Source organism: Epinephelus fuscoguttatus, linkage group LG13 (genome assembly GCF_011397635.1).
Source record: "Epinephelus fuscoguttatus linkage group LG13, E.fuscoguttatus.final_Chr_v1".
In the NCBI taxonomy this organism is placed as follows: domain Eukaryota; kingdom Metazoa; phylum Chordata; class Actinopteri; order Perciformes; family Serranidae; genus Epinephelus; species Epinephelus fuscoguttatus.
Window position 1 is genome coordinate 16,254,183 of NC_064764.1, and position 27,865 is coordinate 16,282,047.

The following is a 27,865-nucleotide window of genomic DNA, read 5'->3' on the forward strand; positions in this document are numbered from 1 at the left end:
TACAACCTTTTCACCATCACCATGTTTGTTTGAAACGTTTGACTCTGCTCTTCAATGCCATCTAGTTGATGTATCTATATCAACATAAAGGACACATGAAAGGAACATATTAACTGTATTTTTGAATGTAAAGGGAGTATAAATGAGCCTTAATGGAGGTGTAGATATAACTCAAGACAAACAGATGAAGAAACCATTCCAGAAAATGTTCATATGTCTGAGAAAGATGAATGCAACCATACAGTATGTGTCCATCAGAATTAAGTCATGAGTAAGACCATAGATGCATAGAAATGTATAAGAATTGTTCACATTCAATCATTTTCCTCAGATATATATACAAAAGAGCAAAGTACACTTTCTTCCTTTCCATTAGAAATGGCCAAACTGTCACATTTTGCCCAATTTGTTTTGATATTCTGGCACATGATATTTGAACATCATATAAATTGTATTTATTTCTTGATATGAACTTTTTTTCATTGCAAAGGAATAGCATTGTTTGAGTCATACAAACTGTGGCTGAACAAAGACAATAAATCAATAAAGTTTGGTAGACAAATAATGGAGAAAGCACTTAAAGAGGTATATAAAATTCAACACACACACTGCCAATATAGCAACATATCCTCATACAACGGTTTGTAAGATATCTTATGTAAAGTTTGCACATGGTTCGTATGATATCTTATGATTTACTGCCATGACATTTTACAAAATAGTGCCCCTACTATTTAGGGTTAGGTTTAGGAAAATCATGAGAATCATGGTTGGGTATTGTCACATAACGTACTTAATATAATGTGAAAACCTGACGTGATGACCTGACAGCATGACGACGTGACAATGCAAGGTTACGTTAACTTACAATAACTCAGCACTGATTTTTGGTTGCACACGGGACACAAGCGTCAGTCTCCTGCGTCAAAGTCCTGTGTTCGTTTGATCCATCCAACAACCCAATCTCTTCCCCCTACATGGCCTTTGTTGCTCTTTGTACAATGTTATCTGACTCCCTCCTTTGCTCCCATCACTAAAGGGGAACAGCTTGCAGCGCAAAGGTCATGTGATCACAGCCTCCTAGCTCACGACTAGGTGGGTTTTATACAAATTATAATGCATTACTTTTCATAGGTATAAGTACAGACAATGAATAAGAACAGTCTGAATATAGTGTTTTGTTTAAATGCTGGAAATTGGCATTGGGAGATAAAAACTAGTCTATTCACTATGAATGGTTCTTATCTAGATTGCTTGGTATGGTCAAAGAGGTACATAAAGGCATGCACAGAAGTGGGAAAAGAGAGAGACACACACACACACACACACACACACACACACATACCTAAACACACGCACACACACACACACACACAGCTGCAGACCGTTAAGGTTGTCCGGTGTGGTCTAGCGTTGCAGTCTCCATGCTTGGCTGCTCTGGGCATGCTCTGTTGTGTTTGGCATTCAGAGTGCAGGGACAGCTAAAGGCCTGATCACTGAGGCCTGACCGCTTTTAATCAGCACACACAAACTGACACACACTCATATGCATACACAACAGTGGTACATATCTCACACGCAAATGACCCCCTTCTCTCTCTCACAGATGCACACATTCACACAAGTAGACTCGCACACACCAGAGGGCATGTCATCCCATCTGACACCATTTCTAAGTCAACCGCCATGGCTGAAGGTAAAATGTCACCACTCTGCTTCTTGCGGGGTGGATGGGGATGGCTACAGTATGCAATAAATGAGTGCAGGGACCTTTTCCTTTATCTCTATCAAATGTGGGAGTAGGGAGAGTCAAGGATGCATGTAGTCTGAGTCTATGGATCATTTCAGAGAGACAAGACTTTCTGGGACCTCAGTGACTCTTCAACGGGGGCACAGGCTGAGACATAAGTTCTCTTGAGATGGGTTACTTTTTTGTGACTGTTTTTGTAATGGTGTGTGTGTGTGTGTGTGTGTGTGTGTGTAGTGAGTGAATGGAGCCCTTTGACACTGCTTAATTTCCTTCCAGTTAAAGAAGGTACAATTCTGCACAGCTCATGGAAAATATATGTTTTTGTCCACTGTGCCCAGAGAGAAATAAAGTCTCTTCCGCTGATGTAGGTGTCTCTAATAAGTTAAGCCTTGTAGCCATAAGACATCTTTACTCCAGAATTCTCTTCAGCGAGCTCTGTTGCTTAGAGTGAAGCCAGTAACCATAAAAAGAAAGGTCACACCAGCTACTTGTCTCCACAGCGTCATTTTTCCGGGCACAAGCTCAAGCTGAGGTCATATTTGATGGTCACAACAAAAATTGACCTGTAACTCAAAGACCTTTTTGTGGCTCAACTCCCTCTTTAGGACCACCCAATATAGCTGCTGCGACAAATGGGTGTTTACATTGTCCCTTTAACCAGGTAAAAGGTAGAGAGCCATGGTTTCAGTCTCATAGATGTTTACTTTCAGGACATCCTTAATTGAACTGCAAAGTCTAAATCTGTTAAACGAATGTTACTACCAGAAGGAAACATGATGCATCTTGGCTACAGTCTGACTCCCACCATAAACAAACACAACTTAACGGCTAAATGGATTGTATAAAGTCAAAATAAGCCGAGTTCCCAACACTGCCAGAGTGTCTCCCCACAGGAGACCTTGGGAAGCTCGGTCATACTGTGCATGAAAAGAGTGCAATAGAAATTTGACAACCTTAGGACCTGTAACTGGACCTGAAAACTCAAGTGCAGCTTTTTCACAGCCTTTCATTCCAGCCCCTGAAAATGCAGGATTTTTAAAACTTGCCTCTGACCAGCTTCCTTTGATCCATTCCAGCCTGCTCTGGGTCAAAACGGGGGGAACACTATTGACAGGCAGCCAGTACACCCCAAGGCTGTGCCAGAGCAAAATGTACATACAGTTTGGAAACTCTGGAAATTGATGTCTTAATGGATACATGTAGACAGGATGACATTTGAATGTATGAGTGGTCGATGAAGGATTGTCTTGACAAGCGTAAATGAATGCAAAGAACAAGTTAAAGCACTTTTCAGCATCAAAATATGTGTGTGTGCGTGTGTGTGTGTGTGTCAGTGAGAAGCAGCTCCTGCTGCGGTAAGCACTTTGTCTTCCTTTCCTCACCTCTGCTCACTTCTGGTTTACTAATGACCTGTATATATTGACAGACATGTCTCTCACGCTTATGTCGTGCACTTATTCTCTCTCTCTCTGTCTCACACACACACACAAGCACGCACAGATCTCAGAGGAGCTCTGAAGCCTCACTTCCTGTAGACCTGATTAAGATGGAAGACACAATAAAAATACCAAGGTTACCACAGCAAGGTCAACAACACACAAGCAGACACAGGTACGAGGGAATAAACATACTCGAAAAAATAGAAAGCAACTGCGGGTAACCATGGATCAGCTGGATAGGATTATTTTTCAGCCTTTTTCTTTCAAGGCAGCTTGCTGAGACCTACAACCACAAATATGTACTGTGATATTTTGTTCATTAGCAGCTTCATTGACAAAGCACAAAACCCAAATTTACACATATCCTTGAGTCAGGATTGGCTGTATTGGAAACATGAAATAAAATAAAGACATAAAGCTTTGGAAGTGCCAAAAACTGCAGTTCCTAAAATGGCCACTTGAGGCTGGCTGCAAAAGTGAGTCACTCCCCATTGACGCCCATATTAAAATGCCCTACTTTACAGCAGAAATAAACATGTTTACAGCCTGGTTTATAGATCAGTTTTGGTCTCCATGGATAATTTCCCCATTCTTGACAACAGGGGGTGTGTTTTGTTGTTGTTGTTGTTGTTGTTGTGTAGGGCTTAAATGTAGGCATAAACAATGCCACCAATCACTCCTCCAAAGCTCAACCCTCTTGTCCAACCTGGGCACTTCTGGCTCCAAAAATCCAAGATGGCAATGACCAAACTTGAGGCTTGAAAACAATGTATTTCTTTGGCATAACCAACATTACGTTGATCATTTATGGGTTCAGTATGCAATCCTGAAGAAAGAGCCCCATTCCTGGGTCGTCAAATGCCAACAACCTTGGGTTGGCAGTCAGACTGAACCACCAACCCAAAGCGTCTGCTTTTGCCAACCTGGGAATTAGATTCAACAATCAACTGTCTTTCTTCAGAATTACAGACTGCACCTCCAAAAAAATAAAAGAATAAATGACTTCAAATACAGCATTATGTGTGCAAAAATCCTCCTACACTTCTTCTGGTTCTAAGTCAATACCCCAGCATGTTAACTGTCGGTGCTGTCAATGCAGAAAGTGACGAGATCTAAAATCTCCAAAAACGCTGCGAGTGAGATATCTGAGTTCTTGGACAGATGAGTGCAGCAGTTCTAATGTGTCACTACATCAATGGCTACTGTCTATGTGCTAAAAGGCTGAGGCCTCACTGCAGAATTACCACTAGACTTCCATGCTGTGCCCTTCCTCTCAAAAGTGTTAAAGCAGACAGCGCTGCCTTTGCCTGGCTTGTCATTAAAGAGTGCAGTGTTTGTTGAAACGGAAAGGTTGTTATGCTGACATCTGTGATGCCGAGCGAGATCAGACAGCTGCTGGAAGACAGACATTTATGCGGTGACGCTTGGGTTTTTCAAACTGAAATGACACTGAGAGTTCCTTCTCTTTACCACAAGCATCGCAGCTGTACAATGAGATGATGCTTCTGACAAGTACTCGCAGTGTCACTAAACATGCCTACAGGACGTGTTTAGATAAGAGAGACACTTGACAGCCGCAGCCCCTAAATGTGTCTGGGGTTGCAGCTGGGGGCGTCTTCAGCACCAAGGACAGCAGACATAAGAAATGCTACATTTACAGTAAAAGGCCCATTTTATTCACAGGTTATACACAGAATGTCATTTAAGCTCACATTAAATATCTATTGCTTATAGTTGTAGTGCTCAGTAGTGTAGTGTTCGGGATCAGTCTTGGTCTCATGGCTGGTTTTCAAAGCCATTTTTTCAAGGTCTCAGTCTTATCTGGAACTCAATAGTTTGCCTTGTCCTGGTCTCAGACAAAGAGGGTTCAGGATATCAATAAATTGGCTGGGCAAAAAAGTGGAATAAAAAGGGTTAAGTTGATTTCAGCGCCTTAGTGTTTGTATTTACTTGGTCATAGAAAAGCAAAGGGAAATTTACACATAAAAATCACCTCCAAAATGCCTTTTGATTATTTTATCAAAATAGTTCTCATGGTACACTAATACATCCAAAGAATGAACAGTATGGAACTAAAACAACATTTTATCATGAGTGTGAGGAGCAGTGTGAGACTATGGTCTGGTTTTGGCCATGACTTGGTTGAAACCCCTCTAAAGCCCCGTTTCCACCACATTCAGTATGGTACCTTTGGAACCAATAGTTACCCTTCAGACATGGTACCTAGACCCTAGGTCCTTTTTTGCATTTCCACTACAAACAGTACCCTTAAATGTGGGTCGTCCACAGAACGGTGTTGCATGCCGACATTTTCAGAACAAATAAAATAGGCTGCAGTGAGAGTCTCTCTCAATGGAATATTTAAAAGTAGCGGGTTTGTGCATTTTTTCCTCCAAGTGAGGATTAGAATATATGCAGTTCACATAATCTGGTCGAAATTAATATATATATTTTTAAACATTTAAAGTCATCCAAGAGACACAAAAACAACTAAAGTAATGGTCAAAGCTGTCACATTGAAATTTAAGGTGGGCTGATGGATAAAGTAACATTACAAGTAAACGTTCCACCTTAAAAGTTGGTGGTAGTTGGCCCAGGTCTGCTGCGAGAGGCAGCAAAACATCCTTTATTTTTATAGTTATAGTTTACAGATGTAAAACTAAGCCACAGGATGAACAATGGTTACAAAACCAACCACAACTCATCCCTGAGCAGAGTGACCATTCGCTATTGACCAATTACTGGACTGCAGTGTTCACAGCTCCACCTAATAGTACCCGATCTGTGTGCTAGGTACCCCAACAGAAGGGGTGTTCAAAAATGGGGACAGGTTGGAATGGTTCCATTGATACCATACGCAACTTTTCACAGTGGAAACAGAAAAAATGCGTACCAAACGGAAGTTTGGGGCAGAAGTGTTGGTCTTGTCTCGGTCTTGACATACTGTGGTCTTGGTCATAACTTGCTCTCAGTTTAGGTAGTCTTCACTATAATGCTGGTAGTTGTATTATAAGAGTAGATCATTAAGATTAGACTCTTTGACAGGCTCTGGCTGCATTATTTGGCCCTTTGATTTGCTGTTTGTACAGTTGTTTAAACCCCAACCGCTGCTGAAGGTAGAAATAAAAGCAATGCACATTATAAAGGACAGAGTTGTGAAGTGACACACTGATAGTGGTAGAGAGAGGTAGCCTAATAGGAAATGAGGAAAAAAAGGTTAAATGCAAATGAGCTCTTGATTATGTTGTAGATCACCCAGACTCCATACAAGTAATTACAAATATAAATGAGGAAGCCGTTTGCCCTACAAATAATGTTTTTATAATCAATTATTCAAAAGCAGTTTTGTAATGTGTCATGTTTTTATGCAAAACAAATAGAAAACTGTGAAGAATAATCCCTTGTGATGACTTAAATCAGTATTACATTAAACAGTGACAAAGACAAGCTTTTGTAAATGTCACTGATGACTATTTCATCTTGTAACCTGCGTCTTCAAGTTCTGCTGGGAAACATTTTATTTTACAAGCCAACTTACTGGAACATTTGAGAGCAATGCGCTCAGGAAAAGGATTAGTGGAGCAATACTGGGGAAAAAGAAAAAAAAAAAAGAAAGAAACAGACATGTCAGCCTCTGTGGATGTTGAATTGATAGCGGTAACGTCACAGCGGGGGTCTATATCCCACTGACAGCTCGCTTTCTTTCTCTCTTGCCTTCACCTCCCCTCTCCTCCCTCTTCAGCTTGCTCCCTCTCATCTATCAAGAATGATGGAGTGACTCCCTTGTCCCACCCCTCAACCCCCCATTCCCATCCCCTGTTACATTACATGTGTATCCAATCATCCACTGTGTCTGTCAGACAGGACGTTTCCCGTGGTGTCCATCCCTCTGTCCTTGCCTGTCCGCCGACGCAAACACGCTCAGACGCATGTACGCACACACTAGTTATGTCAGTCCCATGGTGATCGTCCGTCAGTGTTAAGCCGCGCCCATCGGCTGCATGCGTGGAAATGCAAAGAAACACACACATGCACGTATACACATAAATTATACATATGTGTTCTCTTCTTTTTGTCTTTTGTTATTTGTTTGCATGCACACACAGCATGCATACCATGTCTGTGTGTGTACAGTACACACACATACCCAGATATGCATACATATGCACACACACACTCACACACACAAACACACACAAAGACTGACCACTGTGAAGTGGTCTTGTCAACTGGCAGGGGCCCCTCCAACAAATAAACACCCCATCTATCTATCCCTCCATTTCTGTTTTAGGCCCGGTTGTGCGTCTGTGTGTGTGTGTGTGTGTGTGTGTGTGTGTGTGTGTGTGTGTGCATGCGGGTGTATTTGTCTGTGTGTTAAGTTGAATTCCTCAGCCTGTGGTTACCAACAGCTTTGAAGTCCTAACAGCACCAGGGCCCCGGGGTGACGGGCTCACCCGCCAACCCCCAGCCTGCGCTGGAAGGCCCATAAAGAGAAAAGCAAACAGGCAATAATACCCCAAATGAACAAACCTTTCCTGCATCTTTGGCTGCAGCTTCCCCCTTGGCCCTGCGTGCCAGAGACACACTCCCACAAGCATACACACACATACACACTGACGCTGCATCAGCATACAACTATACATATGATAATAATAATAATACTTTGAAGAGATAAAGAAGGAGACACTGATTTAAGAGGGACTGAGACACTAACAGACATATGATCGTGCAGTCTTTTAATCTGCATACAGCTATGGATGAGCATATGAATGTGCTCTCTTGCCTTGTCTCTCTCTTGTTCATCTAGCCACTCTCTCTCTCTCACACACACACACACACACACACAGATGTGCACACACCATACAGCATGTGAGCATATACAACATTATTGCTGAGTTTCCTTGCTTAGTGAGTAATTCCTGCCTTTCCTGCCAGCTGAATGGTGTCTCTAATTAACGCTATGCTCATTATCTCTCTCTCTTTCTCTCTCCTCTCTCTTCTTCCTCTCTCTCTATTTCTCACTCTCTCTTCCTCTCTTTCCCTCCCTCCAGTCAGATTCCCCTCCCGGCTGCTGTGTTGTGGAGTGGGAGTCAGTATGATTGCTGCGGGCTTCTCTGCATGCTTTAATTAGCTCAGGTTTTTTTTTTTTTTTTTTTTTTGCACATCAAGGTTATGGAAGATCCTCAAAAAGTCAAACAGTACTGGAGGGACTGAAAATTTGGGCAGTGATGGAAATAAAAAATGAACGCAAATAGATCAGCTTGAACTGAGGGTGCACTTCTGAGCTGTCATACATTAGTAGAGCGCACGGATTCCCTTTTGCCCTGTGTTCAGCCTCTACAGTTGCTTGCAAGTGAATAAAAGAAGGTAAACAGAGCAGGGATTGATGCAACTTGAAACATATTAGGTGATAAGGTGAATGCCAGAAGAGTGGACTCCCTAAAAAAATCCCCAAAGATATTCTCAAAAAGTTTTTACCATCAACTTTCTGTGGAGAGAGCGCCCAGTTGACATTGCGAAAGCATCTCTGCGATTGGAATGGGACACTGTGATATCAGGAAAAATAATTCTAAAAAGGCTGTATGGTTTTTTTTATGTTTTTTTTTTTTTTATTCAGCAACGGTTGTATAGTGTAGTGTTAACATCATGATTCAAGACCTTTCTCACTGGAGCACTCAATCCAGGCCTTGTCCTTTCTTCCAGCCTCTCCTCTTCTTTTCAGCTCCAAAAAGGCGAAGTGCCAGGCAGCGCACAGCCAAAAAGGCTGCAGCAGAGAAAGCCTCCACACTAAGCTAAACTGACAAGAGAGGAGGAGACTGATGCAATGGAACACTAGTGTTAGAGCAGAGCCATGTACAGTATAACACTTCATTCAACCATACACACACACACACACACACACACACACACAGAGGAAAGCAAAAGCATAAACTGACGTGATTGTCTGCACTGGCTTTGAAAATGTGTGTGGTGGAAGTATATGGGCAACACCCGCTTTCAATAACAACTATGGAGGTGCCCCACAACAAGGAACTGAACGCCCAACAGTAACAGGCCATTGTTATATTCTTCGAGACTGTGCAGCTACCTTTGTGAATGTGTGCAACTTTGGTATATGATATGTAGCGGGCGGTGCTGAGAAAAGGAACAATGGCTCAGAGGACACACTGAAGTGGATAAATAAAGGTTACAACACACAGATGCACACATGTAATAATGCAAAAAACATATCTGGCACCAAAAGAAGACAATAAAGACTCTGTATCGTATATTAGCCTGTTGCTAAAGTAGAAACACTGTCACTGTAATTTAGGGGATGTGGTGGTGGTGGTGGTGTATGTGTGTGTGTGTGGGTGTGGGTGTGGGTGTGTGGGGAGCTGACATGTTCTTGTGGAGAGCCGGGCAGTTATATAATGGCCAACACAAACAAACAGAGTCCTTCCAAGGGACCCGAGCAGAGCCAATAGCTCCATGAATTCACAGCACTCAGCCTCAACATTCTGGCAGAAAAATATACAAATAAAAAAAAAAAGAAATGCACGAAAAACAGTAGAGAATGATGAGAAAAATAAGAAGGGAAATACAAACACAACCACAGGACTTTGACAGTGCTGCTGGATCTCCTCTGCTTTTACTAATTGGCCCAAATGGGTGTTTGATCAATATGTATTTGAAGCAGAAAGCAACATGGTAAGCCGAGAAGAGTTAGGTGTAACTGCCAAATTTAAATAAAGCTATTAACAAATTAATATTTTCCAAAATCAAAGGTTTAATTGGATAGCAGGAGTGTCTTTTAAGATAAACAGTAAGATGCATTAAAGGATTTCTGATCACTAGGGGGCAGAGAGACTCCAAAACAATCTCACAGCAGCAACAGAGCAACACTGGAATCCCATTGGAGTCTTCCATCTCGCTACTTGATGACTCTAAGTTCAATATTTACTGGTTTTGTAGCTCCAGTGTGGTCTGACCACCCTTGAAAGTATGCCATTTCCTTTTTGCAAGCTAATTGCAAAACAAGTTTCTTCACAAGCCACACTGGATGTCCACGATCCTACATCAACCCTCAGGACCGGCAAACCAAAACAATAAGTTGAAACGGAGATCGAGACACACTGGCAGTTCCAGCAACCGCAACAACATCACAGGGAGTTCAATGACAAAATGGATGCTGAATCACTTTGGGGAGACCTGAGCTTGAGCATTTCATTGGTCAGGTTGACGCAGGTTTGCGTGACAAAGCCAACAAAAGATGTATAATGTGTCTGCTTGAAAGCCAAGCATGTCTGCGCGTGAGGGCAGCAGCTAAATCACTTAAGTGAGAAAGTGGAGAGTGATATAAAACATTCGACATGAGATGGACGCCGGGCTTTGAACCGGGGGCCAAGACCATCAGCCGCAAGGGGTGAGCAGAGGGAAGGGAGAAGAGGAGGAAGTAAACAAGGAGAGAAAGGCCTTGTCATTTGGAAATGTTGGGTCAATGCTGTCAGCAGAAACTAATCATTTTAGAACATTTACATATGGGGTAAAATTATCTGTTAGAAATGCTAGAAATCTTTAGGTTATAGTGCGTTAAAATTTGGCAAAATTATTACTCATTTTTGTGCCTTTCTCACTTCTTTCATTTACAATAAGATATGGTAACTAATCCAGGCAAAACCTGTAACTCAGGCTTAAGTAGGCTTGAGTGTATGTGTCGCTGTGTCTATGTATATGGATTTACTGTATATGTGTAATTATAATAAGCATTATGGTACTGGCAAGTTTGAGGATTGTGTGTCTTGATAAATCCAGTAAGAATGTAAACCTGGGTATCCTTGCAACATACAGCAGAACAGCTGCTTGCATTTGCAGCACACACACACACACACACACACACACACTGAAACTCGACAGACAGACATCCGTTTGCTGTTTTAGGATCAAATTAGGGTTGCAGGAATTTCGCACTGATGGTAGATAGGAGTTAGTTCACCTGCTCCAGTCTGTTCTAATGACAGATGAAAGACTGACTTAGCGAGATTAGATCTGGCCTCACATTCTCTGTGGAAAGGCCGAAGCTCGCTCACAAAACACACGGTAATCCAGACGATGACTGACGCGTCCATTCCATCGTACAGTCTGAAAAAACGCCACATCCACTCACCGTGTCGCTGCCTGACAAAAGATCCGATGACATCTGCTCTGATATGGATGATGAAATATCAAAATATGCTCACAGCAATATACACGGCACCCTGTGAGATATGTAACGCAGCCACACACACGCATACGTGTACACACGCTCTCATAACAGCAGCTCCCACACGGCGTCCCATTGCCAAGGCCAGACAGAATTCATGTGTTCTTTTGAAGGCGCCACTGGAAAAACATCCTCGCTTTCATAAACATTTCTGGCTGTACACACAAACACACACACATACACACACACAGCCAAGCAAGATAATGACAATCTAATACTAGAGTGTATTCTATTAAAGCCCTTAAACACACTTTGGCGTCTGAGTAAACAAAGGCAACTACTCTCATACTCTCTTGCGCTTCCTCTCTCACTCACACACACACACACTCATGGAACAGAGACTGAGGTAAGTGGAAGATGCTGCTTCAAGGTGTTCGGTCAAAGAAAACAAAGCATGAAATATTCAGTGGAGGTGCTCCATCCACATCTGACTCAGAGCTAACAGTCAAAGCCAACAACACTCAATCCAAACACCTTGAATCTATCTAACCGCTGCTGTCTGACAGCCTGTGTGTTTAATTACAAGATTATTCGTTTGTGGTGTTAGCTAAATTTTGTTTGTTTGATGTAGGGAAGGGTATCCAATTATAGAATCTATGTTTCCTCCCCATGTATTTGATAACAAAACAACAATCTTCTCTATGGAATCATGGAACAAAATATGACCAAGTGATTCTGACATCTGTTTCATTTTGTTTTATCTGGCTGCAGCCCTGTAAATATGTTTTCATCTTGTTCGCTATCAGTCTGTACGGTGACCTAACACCATGCACTCATCTATCTGTTAACACAGAGGGCCTGGAGAGCGAGCTGTTTGCTGGGGCCCCTGACGGCTGCACGCGGGGGCTGTGGGGGCCTGTTGGTGCAGCTGTCCCACTCCAGAGTAACATAAGACCTTATTAGAGTCCATTAGACCTCTCTGAAACTAATAAGAGATTGTCAAATACATCCAAACATTCACACAATACACAGAGACAGGAAGTGAAAGGAGGGTGGTACGGAGGGGGACAGGGGTCTGCCATTTGTTGATGTAATGTCGCATTCTTGTATCTGCAACTTTTGTCTTTTCAAATTTGTGAGGAAGGCAAAATTGGTGGATAGAATTTGCTGACAATGTTGCGAAAAAATAGTTTATTTTCCCTTTAATTTATACATATTAATTGGATAAAGGTTTTAAATGTATGTAGACATGGGACACGTCCAAGTAAGAGCTATTCTAAAGACTTCTAAAGTCTACTTCTCATGCTTAGCCTTGTTTTTGCTGTCATCTTTTTGCCCACAATTTTACAACTTCCCCAGTCTGTTTACATTTTGCACATACGAGGTTTTCGTCTGACAGCTGCGACAAAGTTTCTCCTCGCATCTGGCCAGTGAGACATGCTCGTCTGCAGTCTACAGCCCCAGAAAAAGAGCTTCCCTTGGCCCTGACAGCAGGGGCTTGACCTGGGGAGACCGCCTTTGATCTTTAATTAACACTGGGCACGGCTCTAGAGAGCAGAGAGTTGATGAACATGGGAGCATTTAGGGCCAGCCACAATGAGTAAGAGAGCTAAAGACAAACTGCTTTTTCCTCCAACTTCCAACACTTTTTTTTTTTCTTTCTTAACTTTAAAGTCATGGTGGAACAGCCGCAGTGCAGAGGTGGCTGCTTTCAAATAGATACTCTGTGTCTGGCTTCTTAAGCAGAGTGAGGAGCTCGCTGAAAGTGAAAAAAGAGGAGCACATCTAGTATGATATGGACCACAGAAACCAGCCACAACAAAGGGAAAGTGGGGAGTCAGCAGTCTTTTTTTCTCTTTGGCATGGTCAAACAAAAATACACAAAGACATAAACCAGTGGAGTCTGAAGTAAGCAAGTACTACTTCTATTGTTATTTTACATTATAAACAATGGTATTAAAATATATTATCTCCTCTTGCACATAAAATATGGGTCTGCTGCACTCGATAAGCTACTGTGCAGATGTGAAGCATCATGCTGCAGAGAACCACTGATGAAGTACTGCAACTGTAATTGATGAAAGATGTTACGCTGGCCACAGAAGCCACACACAGGAAATTAAATTTTGCAAAATTATCTAGTTATGTTATGTCTGAGTGCATACATGCAGCCTTTTAGAAAGAAAATGTAAAAAACTAAATGTGCTTTTGGGAAGTTTAGAACTCAGAACTGAAATTTGTTATGTGCTGAGATGAAAGGGCTCATTGAGACACTTAACCTTTGAACCCACCGGTTGCCTAATCCCAAAGGGGGTGTAAAAGTTGCCATGAGGCATCATTTACTTAATGTCTAAGTAGATGAGGTGAAGTAAAGGGAAATGAAGACGAACAAGGACAATCAGAGGACATTTACAATCAATAAACAAGTTGGGAAATAGTTGCATCTGCCAGCGAAAGTGTTTCTTTCGTTAACACATTTTAACTCTTTCCAGTATCCGACTGGCAATAACTCAAATCAGAGCAAAAACATATGTGATGATGATGTCGCAGACAGTCTGAAAATGAAAGGCAAAGCCAGGCAGCCAAACTTTCTGGCTTTCTTGAAACCACCTCCAAGGCGGCAACAGATTTTCGGGGTGAGATCGAGTATCTCCAGACTCCAGTGTCTACCCACTCATGACTCCGCCAACACCCGCAGCCATCACCACAACTATTCCATTATTCACCATCCACTCCAGCCCACTCCTTTCTTCTGGGTTATCAGTCCCATCCCTGCTACTCTGGTTAAGATCTTCCCATAGCTAATGATGTGTCACACAGAAGATTACTATTGAACTACTGCGCAGTGCAGCATGTAGCTCAAAGACCTGGAGAACACATCATACACATGCATGGAAATACGCACGTACAACTGTCCAGCAACACTGTGGGATTTTGGGGTTCTTTTGAAGGTATTCCACATACACACAAGTATAGACAAAGGGTAGGCATCAGGCATTAAAGGTTCAGGGCTGACAGATATGAAGTGTGACAGTCTTCTCATCACACACTTTGCACACTTTGCAGCTTTGGAAAACATGACAAAGACAGGATGAGAGAGACAAAAACGTAGGACTGAAAGAAGAGCTGTCTTACTTTGGCAGGTGTTGCTTCTCTCCTCGTACCCGGGGTTACATAGACACTTCCCAATAGGCACGAGCCACTCTCCCTCTGTGCTGCAGTACATTCGCGGCGGCTCCTCCTCTTTGGAGTGATTGACACATGAGCCTTTGACCTCCACCAGCGACTGGGAGTCCATGGGCACCGTATCAGGGAAGGAGGCCAGATTCCTCACAGTGTGCGGGCACTTCTTGAAGTAAACCCTCACTGAAACTAAAGCTACACAGGCACCCACGTCCTGGAACGCCAGGTAGAAGCCCTTCTTGGTCATGGGACCCACCTCGCGCACCTCAGTGTTGAGCTTTAGGATGCGATCTCCGAGGTCCATTTGGGTGAAACTCTCATCAGCAGCGATGGTGTCGATCTTAGTGAACTGGTGTTCTCTGAAGTGGCTACCCTGGTCGTCGTCTGTCTCCAGGTAGAGGAGGTTGAAGGTCTCCTTGCAGGTGCCTAACACCAGCGGGATGGAGTTGCAGTCCCTGAGGGTGAACTTCAGCTCCACGTAGATCTTCTGGGCCGACTGGCGAGGGATCCAGTTGGTGCGGAGCCAGTTGTTCTGGCTGTACTCCATCACATTGCAGACCTGGAAGGTCCGGATGGGAGTGTAGTGCTCATCCACCCCACTGATCTCCTCCCACTGAAAAAGATGGAGAGAAGGAGAGGTGGAGGAGAGAAACAGAGGGAGACGAGAAAGGACCAACAAACGAGAGAGAGAACCACATGCAAAGAGAAAAAAGGGGGCAAATTCAAGGTAAAAAGGGAAGGAGGGAAAGGTAGAGGAAGCAGACAGTTATAAGGGAAGGTAAAAAAGAAGAAAGTGATATAAGGTATAAAGATGTGAAGATAAAAGGGCAAAGAAGGGAGACAGAGAGTGAGGGGAAAGAGGGAAAATAGGGGTCAAAAGAGAAAGAAAAAAGGAGCAAAGACATTGGAGGAAAGTTGAAGCAGAGGGTAAGAACGAGGGAATTTGGAGTCAGAGAAGAAGGAAGAAAAGGGGAAAGGAGGGGTAGATAGCAGAGAAAAAAGTTATCTCCACCCTGTAAGCATTTGCAGATGAATTATTTAGATTCAGATTCACTCTTGCTGAATACTAAGCATCTAATAAACACTTAAGGGTGAAAAATCACACTACCAGATCTCTTGTAAATTACTCAAATTAATTAAAAGCAAACTTGCTGTCTTAGCCAAATTTTCTCGATTAGAGCACTGTGAAAATATCTCAGAGAAAAAAAAACAACCACAAAGTGTGATTTCTCATCTCAGTCCTATTAACTTCACGTGAAGCTGCTTAATTGCTGTTAAATATTAGCAAAAATCTTATAGTGTTTTTTTCCACCCGTTTACTAACATGTTTTTTTTTTCTCTACAAGTGAGGACTTTCAAGCTGCAAGTCTTGGTTATTTGCATCACAGTACTACAGCTACTAAAGGAAACGTGCTGAATCCACTATGAAACAAAAGAAGCTACGAAGTATAGACAGATGTGAGTGTATACCAGGAACGTTCGTGTCTATCTTACATTTTCCCTCCACTGGGAGAAAGCAATGAGAGGAGAGGAGAAAAAAGAAAGCGGGGTCATTCCTTTTGAATTCAACACAGCGGGAAGACTCATTGATCATGCGCTTTGGCTTCGCTGTCCAAGCAAATCAACACTGAATCGGAGCGATGATGAATGGGCAAACACCTGAAACACTGGGCTCATTGTGGTTAAAATGACAGTCATTAGAACGAATGGGCCTAAGTGTGTAAATGGATGCTTTTTCTGTTTTTTTTTTCTTCTTCATTCCGTGAAAATTCAGAATGGATGTATGCCTGAATGAGCAGTGCTTTCTTCAGAGAGAGACACAGAGAAAGAGAAACGCTTTTCTGGGTAAGTGGAAACTGAATTATCGCTCCTTTCACACAAGCATTAATGGAAACATAAACCCACACACACATATGCATTCACATAAGGCTCATGTGAAGTGTTTAAAGCCCCATAGCAGGCGGACACAGCAGGTGCTTTCAGCCTCAACACAGAAATTAATGACGAGCTAAGAAAGTCTAGGTTCTCTATTACATGTTTTTGTATGCCTGTGTGTGTGTGTGTGTGTGTGTGTGTGTGTGTGTGTGTGTGAGTGTGGCTGTGTGGGTGTAAAGCATATCTATGAGTGTGTGGTGTTCAAGGAGCTCTCAGGCTGAAGTATAGCCACTTGCTTTTCATCTCACAGTAAAGTTAATGAAACACCCCTGAGAGAGAGAGACAGAGACGAAGGGAGGTAGAGAAAGTAAAAGACATAGCGCTGATAAAAAAAAAGCAACAGGAAGAGGGAGGGAGAGATAAAGTGAGATGAAAATTGAAGGGAGAGATTCCATTGGTGTTTAGTCTCCCCCGTCATGCTTGCCTTGGCGTCACCTCATTCATCAGAGTGCAGTCCCAGCTCTCTATAGGTCTAACAATAACAGGGGAAAGTGGACACAACTGAGAGGGGCTAAATATGAAGAGGTGAAGCTAAACTTAACATTTCACCTCACTTTACTCAAGATTTTAGAGCTTGACATAAAAGTCATGTAGAAGTAATGATGTGACGACATGCAGGAAAGATTTGATGATAGAGCTTGACACAACAGAAAGCGGAGGGAAGACAAGAGCTGCCAATGTGATTAGTGATTCTGCTGACATCATGTTTGATAAGACAATGTACTTACATGAGGGTAAGGAAAAGAAAGCATCCTAATCTGCTTCAGCCTTATATATATTTTCTGTCATAGTTAAGCAATGTCTTTCTGTCAGAATAGAAAGCAGCACAACTGGGAGTCTAACTTTTTTTTTTTTTTTTTTTTTGTGCAGATGTTAAGCATTGTTGCTGCTAAAAATTATTACCTGCTTGAAAAATACAGAAATATACAGATTTAAATTCTGTCCATGAAAAAGGCCACATTTTAGTGTGGTTGTTGATACTCCAACCCTGTTCTGTGTAGAACCATGATGTGAGAACATTACGGAATCAACCCCGTTTCACTCTGAAGTCGTCAGGAGGGAAACATAGCAGGACAAGAACGAAAGTTAAGGTGGCGAAAGTCCAAGAACTGTGGGCAGGGTGGGTCAAACAAACACCAACTTTCACCCTGGAAAGCTGTGTTCGTGTCCCGTACGATTACAAAGCCAAACCATGTTCTTTGCTCCTTGTTTTGTTTTTTTAAATGCAAAACTCAACAGCAATGTCTCTTCCCAGAAATCATGACCCAGTTACTCAAGATAATCCACAGACCTTGTTGTTAGGACTTTCATATAGGAACTATTTTCTTTCTACTGAACTACACCCGCCATCCATATCACCATGCAGAAGGAAGTGAGCATTTCCTGCTAGCTCATGTAGCACTATTGAGCTGACTCAAAGCATTTCAGCTCAGGCGAGGGAGATGTTTACATGTCACAAGCACAAAGCTCTCGTCCATAAGTAAATGCGTGTTTCCCTCTGTGCGGTGATACAGTTGTATCAGGTGTAGTTTTGTAGAAAAAAAAAGAATGCATGAAACTGCTCTCAACAAGGTCTGTGAATCATCTTGAGTAACCTGGTCATGATTTCTGGAAAGCACTTTGAGCACCACAAATCGACTGCCATCTAGTTCTATATTGGAGAGATGGTAGATATCTCTAAAGCCAATACCTCCAACACCAAAACAATCTAGATTGAAAAAACACCACTACAACTGGATAAAAATATGTATTTTTGATTGTGGGGTGAACTGTCCCTTCAACAGCATAAAATAAGTTTGAGGAGAAACATAACGTTGCACAAATTACGTTTTTAATGAGGAAATATCTTAATGAAAGTATCTGTAAATTCGTCAAACTTTTGTTTTCCCTGTTCATCTGTTTTTAGCATTCACGCACAGAGCATGATAAACGTCTTTATAATTATGTTTAGACACTCAAAGCACTTTGCTATGATGAGAGAAAGATCTTGTCTTTTTTCTCTTGGACTGGATTGTCTCGGTTAGACATTTAAAATCTTAATGCTGACTCGAACCAGTGGTGTGTTTATTTTTGTCTATATTTGCCCAAAAACCAAAATCGCTTCCTAACCTTAACCAAAGTGGTTTGGTGTTTAGAATAACTAAATGTGGAAGCCTGAATGCAAACCCTGGTCTCTGGTGCCAAAGCCCTGCACTTTGTACGAGACCAAAGTACTTCCTTAAAAGAGAGAGAGAGAGAAAAAAAACATCCTCAGTGAACATAATCCAGGCAACAATTACATTTCCTCCAAAAAATGTATTTGGCCACACAAATTAAACATAATTTCTGGAGGACAGAGTTGTTTGTCTTTCCTCTCTGAGAAAATGTACAATAGGATTACAAGTGTAGAGTTGCAACACAATAGTGGCAAACAGCTATGTAGCCTTGTTAAGGACGGAACAAAATCAATTTGGAGCCGAAAAACCCTGATTTAATCAAATATACAGAGCACACAGAGTGTACAATATCTTGTATTCTTCCTACCACTTCATGATCTGCCATCTGAAACTTAAAAAGATGGAACAAATGTAAATTGAGCAGACTTAAGTACACACTCTGGATTGCACCTACCCAATCTTGTTGCTTCAAGAGTTTCTCAACTTGCTGAGAAAATGACATTTCATTGTGCCACATCTGATTTTCTTTTACCCTGAAAAGTAAGCTGCTCTGGCAAAATTGGCATCTAACAGAACAAGTGGCCTGAGAATGGAGGGCACAGTAGGTGTGTATTACTGTACATATCCCCGTATACACTGAGTGAGCAAGTGTGTGTGTTTGTGAACATGGACGATGTTCCACTTGCTATCCTGTGCCTGAACACGTTTTGTGTATCTCTGCATGTGTTTCTGCGTGAATGTGTGTGTGGATAATACTCAGTCTTTGTAAGCAGATGTCTGTGAAAGCTGCGGGATTTATGTCTTATCCCTTTATGCACTTTCATGTCCACCAATATGATGCAAACTGGGATAAATCTAAGGAGACTGCGAGTGATTGCGCCCTGCTTTTAAGCCGTCTTTAGGACGGGTCTGAACACAAACACACACAGGGGCTCAAAATCAAACCCAGGTGTGTGTATGTGTCTGTATGTATTTATGTATGTATGTGTGTGTGTTAGGCGTGTTATATCCTCTTCCAGAGAAGATGACTTGACTTGAGCATGTCTCTGCCAAAGTAAATAAGACCTCCGCTATGATGTGAGGATCCCACTCTGGAGGATAGCATCTATTACATGGAGCTATCCTCTTCCCCCTCCCCAAACATTACATCATAAGAACGAACAACCTTGAATCTCTTCTGTGGGGTTTGTAAGCTCCGGCTTGTTTTCTGTCCTTCATTTGACAGGGTGGAAGAGGGAGTGAGGAAATAAATAGAGAATGTCTCAACGTATTTATCCAAGATCCAGAAAAGCATTAGTTAGGGCCCGTACGAGTGCTGTGGTTTGCGCGGCCTAAATACACTGCTAGAGCAATGCCATCACGACGCACAAGCATTCCTGAGCGCCTATTTTTCAGGGCGCGACGGCTGCGCTCTAAGATAAACAGAATTCAACTTTTGGGATGCAACAACACCACATGTCATGTGACGAGAAACAACCAGTCACAACTGACAGGTATCTTTCTCCTCATATATAAATATCAGTCTGTGGTAAGTACTGATAGGAAGTTGATGTATTTAATGCGGGGCTAGGTAGAGCTTTACATCTGTCCCACGTACAATATTTTTAGCCTAATACACACCTAAGAACAAGAGAAGATCAGCTCTGCACTCAGGATTTCTGGTAAGTCCACAACAATTCAGCCGTGGTTGGCAACCTCAGACGTAACCTGCCTATGCGCCTTTACAAGTTGGCACAGAGTAGGCACAAGAGTAGTACCTAGTTCCTTCCTGGATCAGAGTTCTAGTATGTTCTGGGCATGTTGCTGAACGAGCTACTCTATTGCCAGACAAGAATAATGGGAAATTCGGCAAAACTTGTTGGATTATTCCAGATCACATTTAATGACAATACTTCTAATATAATCCAGTGGCAATACCTATACCATTGCTACTTCTCGCCAGAAGAAACCACCACCACCAGCACCACTGGAGGCAGCTCCCACTGTGAATGTGTACTGTTTGTATGTCAACCAGGATAAATAAAGGTCTAAAGTGAGCAGCCACCGCCTTGTTCCTCTCCAGGGGGGATGCAACCCCCCCTCTCCCTGCCCTCTAATTGATATATAACAACACTAGGACCTGACACCAGTCCTTGTGACCTTTGACCCCGACCCCTGATGGTCACAGTTGGGGCACAGTTTGGTGTGATCTCGTCCCTGGTTCTCTGATCTTTGCTGTAGGTAGGTGAGGCTGCTCAAGGGACAGCAAAATGAAATGGTGGTAACTTGACCTGCTCGTGACATTACAACTACGGCAACAGGCACGCCTCAGAGTCACAGAGTCAGCACACCAGTTTACCCACTTCAAAGACACGCAGGTCAATGGGAGTTAATGGAGCAGTATATGGACCAGTGTAGGGTAACAATGCATTGATACACAGACTAGTTGTGTTCAAGGAAACAAGATGGAGAATAAGCGTGCTCTGTTCCAAGGTTTAACAATAATGGCTTTATTTTTTTTATTTTATTTATTAATACGTGTATTTATTTTGCCAACAGTGACACTGATGAGGTCTTGGTTACAAATTATTACTTTTTTTTTAATTTTTTCTTTTTATTTTAGCAATGTCATTCTGTCAGCCATTACTATAGGATAGGAGCATAAAAAATAATTTTATGTATTTTAATTTTTCTGGACATGGAATTACTAAATGGGGCTTTTTTTATTAAATGTTTTGTAAAACACAAAGTTCATATATAGTGTCTTTTACAACTGTCCATTTTACCACTACAGCTGGAGAGGAGGTAAATCTGAAAATCAAAGCATCCACAGCAAGTGCAGAGCTCTCGGGCTCCATAGAGGTCAGTGGGGGTCACAGACACGACAACTGCGGCATATCAGTCAGAGGGCATTTCATCAGCTGGTCTTACCAAAGGGTAACCTCCATACCTTCTCTTCTTCCTCCCCCCGCCTGTTTTTGAGCAGCTATGCTAATCCACGTTCATGCTTTGCTCGAACAAGGACACTGGAAACTATTCATTTTCAACCAAGTCTGCAGTATAATTATAATACTGGGGGATGCAACTGCTTGATCCAAAATCCCACCCTCTAAGTTACTGTTGCTAGGTTGGGAAAGACTGACCAAAAAACAAAACAAAACACACACACACAAAAAAAAATTAACATGATGATACTGGTGCATAACCGGCTCTGTGTAGTCATTTAGCTTGCCCTACAAGAAGCTGCCGACAAGGACTATATATACAAAGGAAGGATATATTCTCAATGGATGCAAGATGTCATATATTGGAACAATTCAATAAATAGCCCAGGCTAGTATTTGCTTAAATCACTAAACTCAACCGGCGTAGACTTGAGACAGGCGTTTTATGCTCAGCAAAGATGGGAAATACAATCAACCTGTTTATGAAAACCAGTATGAATATTACTTGTTTACAAATTAGCTTCAGATAGCATTATAAATCTTTCATTTGATCTAGCTGCGACAGACAACACGTCAGAAAGTGAGAGTTACGACACCTCTTTAATGGCACTTGAGGATTACGACACCTCACAAACTGACATAACACCACTTAATCCATTTAAAACAATACTCACAACTTGGACTTGTTTTTATTACAAACCCTTTTGACTCTTTTGATCCCACGACCCTTACAGATTAAAAGAATATAAATAACTTACAAGGTAACCAAGGAATGGACACATATTCTGACTTTTTTTCTTTGTCTTTCTCTCATGTTTACCGTGCCAGTAAATCTGAATTAATTGAAAACAATTGAATTATGGATAATCTAAGCAAGATAACAATATGTAGCATCTCCATATTGACAAACGCTCAAACATTTATATTTGTATGCACGATCTAAGCGGCTTACTAACGTTAGCACGGGTGGGTAGCCAAAAAACAGGATTTATACATCCAAAGAACTCCTGTATAAACTGCTTAGCAACTGAACAGGCGTCTAATTGAAACAGGCATTTATTTGTCAAAATGTGTGGCCCCACCAGGCTGGTATAAAGGACTGGCCGTTTAATTGGGACTAGGTTTAACTGATCTTTTATAGTACATTCAAACAAATAACACCAAAAATTACTTTGGGTTGGCATGTAGCTTTGCAGAGATAATACAAACAAAGGAATGTTAGCCATGATCCTCTCTGACTAATGGCTATTGATGTCATCCTAACAATATGTCAGCAAACAACCTATCTATGCTTCTCCGAACCTCTTAAATGTTGCCACAGTTATACGCAAAGCTGGCTGACATTGCTATTCTGACATACGGCTAACTCCTCTCTATGTAGCTATACATTGTGTTTTGCTAACATTAGCTAACTTAGTTATGTGTCCATGAAGACTGTGAAGGCAATGTTGCTTCTACAAGTCCCCTAGTTCAACCACGTTAAAAATCTGGTTTTCTTTTCAACACAGAGGAGCTTAGCACATAACATAATATCTAAATAACACTGAGGTCAAACATTTTATATAGTTTTAGGGAATATACCCAGTTCTTGTACTCAGTGATATTTGATATAATGCTGTCAGTCAAAGGGTTTGCATCAGCTGATCTTACCAGGAAGAAAGTAACTGCTAACACACTTTATACTTCCTCCTTTTCCTCCTCCTCTCTGGTCCCTTGCCCTTGCTGCTAATCCTTGTTTATAGATGGGCTTTTCTATGTACTCTCTCTCTCTTTCTGGGGGGCAGGGGCAGCGTTTCATGCTGGTCAGGCTGATTTCGCAGATGGGGTGGCAGCAGTGCATTGGGGGGCTTTAAGAGCCTTTGGGTGACTAAAGAAGTTGAAACAGCAGTCTGCACTCTGACAGCAAGAAAAAAAAAAAATTGAAAGCTGGCTGACTGAAGTGGTGGACCTAGTCCAAAATATAAAAAGCCATGCTATTATACTGTGCCTGCCCCCCTTGCATCCCCACCCCCACCCCAACCTCACCCTCATCTTCCAGACCTGATAATTGGAATGTGAGATGTGAATGAGTCTGAGTCTGTGTGTGTTAAATATTTCTCATTATTCTTGACAGTATATGCAGAGTTCACCCACTGTGACTGCTGGAGATTTTCTAAAGATGTCAAGCATTTTTCATTGTGATGCAAAAGCTCGGTGAATACCATTGTTACTTACAGAATACTGTGGAGAGTATGAGCCTAAACATTGGAACAGCACTTACAGGCAGCATATTTCTTTGAACATACAGTACAAATCCTGCTTTTTATTTTAATGGGATGCTGATTTTCCTGCAAGGAATCCTGTTATTCTGACATAAACTTCAACTATACAAAAGATTACAGTTGAAAATCTTGCAAAAAAAAAAACTGATTGTGGGTTTCAATTATTGTTTAAACCTCCACTATTCAGATTATTCCTATTATTTCAGCATTTAGGTTAAACATCAGATTCCAAATTGTTTTAGTAACTAGCTAAGCAACGAGTCAATACACAGTCCTGGCAAAAAAAATATATTTTGATATATTTATTTATTTTTCTAAAAAGCAATGCAGTTGTATCCCCCTGTTGGTTCCTATGAAAAATGGACTTTACTTTGTATGTGCCCATTAATTCTATTTTGTATGCACAGCCAGTGTCTGGGGTGTTGGTTTGTTGCTGAAGAATGCTTTCAAAGCACGCAAGAATGTAATCTTTAACACTCTTTAGTCTTGTGAAGGGCTAAGCCCCCTGGACACTGCTCAGCAATCAGCCTGCCTCCCAGACAGATAACAGTATATCTGGATCACACACACTTCACACACACACACACACACACACACACACATACACACACAGTTGTCAGTCTAGTCGGTGGCTCCGGAGTGAACATCCTGGGGAGGCTAAGCTCTTAATTTGTTCTGACCGGAGCACGGTGTGTCTCGGTAGGCCAATAGCCGCGGCCTCTCCATCAATGTGAATGAGTGTTTGTGTGTGTATGTGTGTGTGTGTGGGTGTGTGTGTGTGTGTGTGTGAGGGCTCAGTGCCACTGCCACATTATGAGAAATCATTTGTGAGCAGCAGTCTCCCAGGGCAGGCTGCTTATCGGAGCGCAGTCAGTGGATGACGTGAGTAATTACAGATGATTCACCTTGAGGACTTGATCATCAGCAATATCTCTCTCTCTGTCTCTCTCTCATCCTTTCCTGTCCTTCCCTCTCTCCTCTTCTCCCTCTTTCTTCTTCTCTCTCTTCCTCCCCTTTGCCGTCTCTCTCTCTCTCTGTCTTCCTCCTTTTGATCCTCCCCTATCCCCTCTCTTTCCCTCTCTGGAGTCATTCTCATTTAAGAATGACATTGGCTTCCATTCCTGCAGCATTTTTATGAACTGTACAACCACGCGCTTTTCTTCTGAACTTGTTCAAAGCAAATAACTTGAAATAAAGCAGAGCCTGCTGCACACACTGCATAGTCTCTGTCACACATTCCAATGTCCAGTGCTGGATCAAGCCTTCGATATCGGTATGCATTTTCCTACACGTGAATAACTTCTATCAGCGCAAAATCAGTCTCTCCCTTGAAATGGTAACGAAAATTGTCCTGTAGCCTGCAATTGTCTTTGGACTAAATGCATTTTTAACCAGCCTGCTGCAGTTTTTCCTTTGGGTCATTTTTTCATTGTGGTTGAACCTCATGCAGAAAGTCTGAGCGTTCTGACGGTGCCAGCGCAGTATATGGCCGAGGGAAACAAGGTTTGGCAGCTCCACGGAACAAATGACTGGATTACCTTAAGCCACTGCCAAGGAGTAATTCTAACACTTAATAAAGGAAAAACGAGGAAGTGTGGTATACGTGTGTGAGTGTGTGTGCGTGCGTGTGTGTGTGTCAGTGGGCTAGCCCCGAGGCACAGTAGTCTAACTAGCTAGACAAATAAACACTGAGCGAGAGCCGCACTGGAGGGACTTTGGTAGCAGAGAGAGGCTGATAGATGAGGCTGCAGAGTTTTTTTCTTTACTCCAAAAATATGGAACTATTTTGCTGCAACATTGCAGGTTGTTTTTTGAGAATGCTGTACTATTCTCACATGTAATAGTATTGATTGTTATGGTAGAAAAAGTTATAGAATTCTGGCACAAAAGCACATAAAAATGACAAATTAAAAAAAACAACTGCTATATGTAGATTTTTGCAATTAATCCGCAGCGATTATCAATTAATTGTCATCTGTTCATGTAATTGCCGACTTACTTTTTTTTACTTTTTCTTTTTTTTTTTCAAGATTTATTTTTTTTTTAACTTTTTTAAGAAGCTGATTCCAGCTCCTTAAATATGAATATCTTCTGGTTTCTTTTCTCCTCTGTGGCAGTAGACTGAATGTCTTTGGGTTGTCAACAAAACAAGACATTCAAGGACATCATCTTGGGCCTTGGGAAACACTGACTGACATTGTACACCATTTTCTGACATTTATCAAACCAAGACTAACAGACTAAGGGATTAATTAAGAAAATAATTGACTAGTTAATCGACAATTAAAATAAGCTTTAGCTGCGGCATGATTTCACAGTGGGTCTTGGATGAAGGTAACAAAACAGAGGCCAAACCCAGAAGTGCAAACTTCACTATTCACTTTTTTTTGTAAATTAAAGGTCTAGTGTGTAGGATTTCGGGGCATCTATTGTCAGACATGGAATATAATATTCATAAATATTTTTATTAATTTATAATCAGCTGAAAATAAGGACTGTTGGGTTTTTATTAGCTTAGAATGAGCCGTTTATATCTACATACGCAGCAGGTCCTCTTCCACAGATTCTGCCGTCTACAGTAGCCCAGAATGATCAAACCCAACAATGGTTCTTTAGGGCCATTTGCATTTTTAGATTGGCCACCGTAGTTCTCCCACACACTCGGCAGACTGGGGAGTTTAAGTTCTGCAGCCTCACTGCTTGATGCCACTAAATCCTACATGTCAGACCTTTAATACATATCACTCACAAGCCTGAAAATGTGTGTTAAAATACGATATTAAAGCATGTGTGACAGACAGAATGAGGTGATGTGTATTTTCAATTAAAAAGAAATGGATTAACAACAATGGAATTACAATGTTTACATGCAACAGCAGTAAGTTGTTATCTGTGTTGTCGATGTGATGTTTACTAAAAAGGGGTAAGCTTATCAACATTCTTGTGCGGATGCTTTAGTGTCTACAACCTAAAATCCTTTAATGCCTTAATCTTTCTTTAAACACACGCACACTCAAATACACAAACATTGCACACAGTGCATGATTTTCCCTTAAGCATCTTGACCATATGGCAAGCTCTGAACGCTTAACCTCTAACCTGCGAGACGGAGAATAGACAGAAAAACGTCTAAAGAAAAGTGGGTTAATCTGCACTTGACTCATTGGGTCAACATGACATAGTGAGAACCACAGGAGTTTTTAAAAATCCTGATTTCATGTGGTGTGGGGTTGAATCCAACATCCAGTTCATGTTGGTGAATGTGTCCCCCCCCCAGAATGAAAGCTTATTCAGACATGATGTGGGTAAATGTAGAGATAGAGGATACTCACCCCATGCGATGGGTAGGAAATCCATCCTAGCTCCCCTTGGCTTGCTTTAGAGTCTAATAGGTTGACTGGTGAGGAAAGAGAGAGGGAAAACAAAGAGAACATATGAGTGTCTAGTCCTTGTTAGCCCCAATTAGCCTTTATCTAATCCAGCAGGAGGGATCACCAACCCCAAGCACTGATCATGACTTTATTTACTCAGCTGCCACACACACACACACGTACACACACACACACTCACACACACACACACACACACACATATCCTATGCTAACCAACAGTGAGAGCTGGCTTTCTTGTCTTGCTGTGTAAAGCATCAAAGCAGAACTTGGCCGGGCAAACTGGCCACAACAAAGATACCCTGAAGATATATTGTATTAAAGTAAAGCCAGTGTTTCAAAAGACGCATTTATTTTCCAAGTCTCATGCTTTTGACCCGTGTATCCCTCGGTTCTACTTAGCCACGCACACCGCCGTGGTGATTGGACTGTCACCAGGTGAAGCAAAACTGCATCAAATCTGAATTCAGATCCAATCGCCGGTTTCAAAGGTGGTCAGAAGTGCGATTGGCCACACTGAAAACAAAATATAAATCCATTTATAATGAATGGAAATACAATTTTATGCATGTGTCCCGCCAACATAGTCATTCATATCAAACAGAAACCAAGATGCAGAGGGAGAAATCCGCATCTAATGGATGGA

At 41.8% G+C, this 27,865-nt stretch overlaps 1 protein-coding gene across 4 annotated transcripts in view; it reads right to left on the minus strand.

Moving 5' to 3' along the window:
* Positions 1-27,865, minus strand: part of epha3 (eph receptor A3) — a 114,746-nt gene that overhangs the window by 78,245 nt on the left and 8,636 nt on the right. For all 4 annotated transcript variants that reach the window (XM_049593855.1, XM_049593854.1, XM_049593857.1 and 1 more), the window contains exons 2-3: positions 27,163-27,227; positions 14,507-15,167 (exon numbers count right to left, since the gene is read on the minus strand). In XM_049593855.1, the coding sequence (XP_049449812.1) occupies positions 14,507-15,167; positions 27,163-27,227 (726 nt within the window). The remainder of the gene's footprint in view (positions 1-14,506; positions 15,168-27,162; positions 27,228-27,865) is intronic.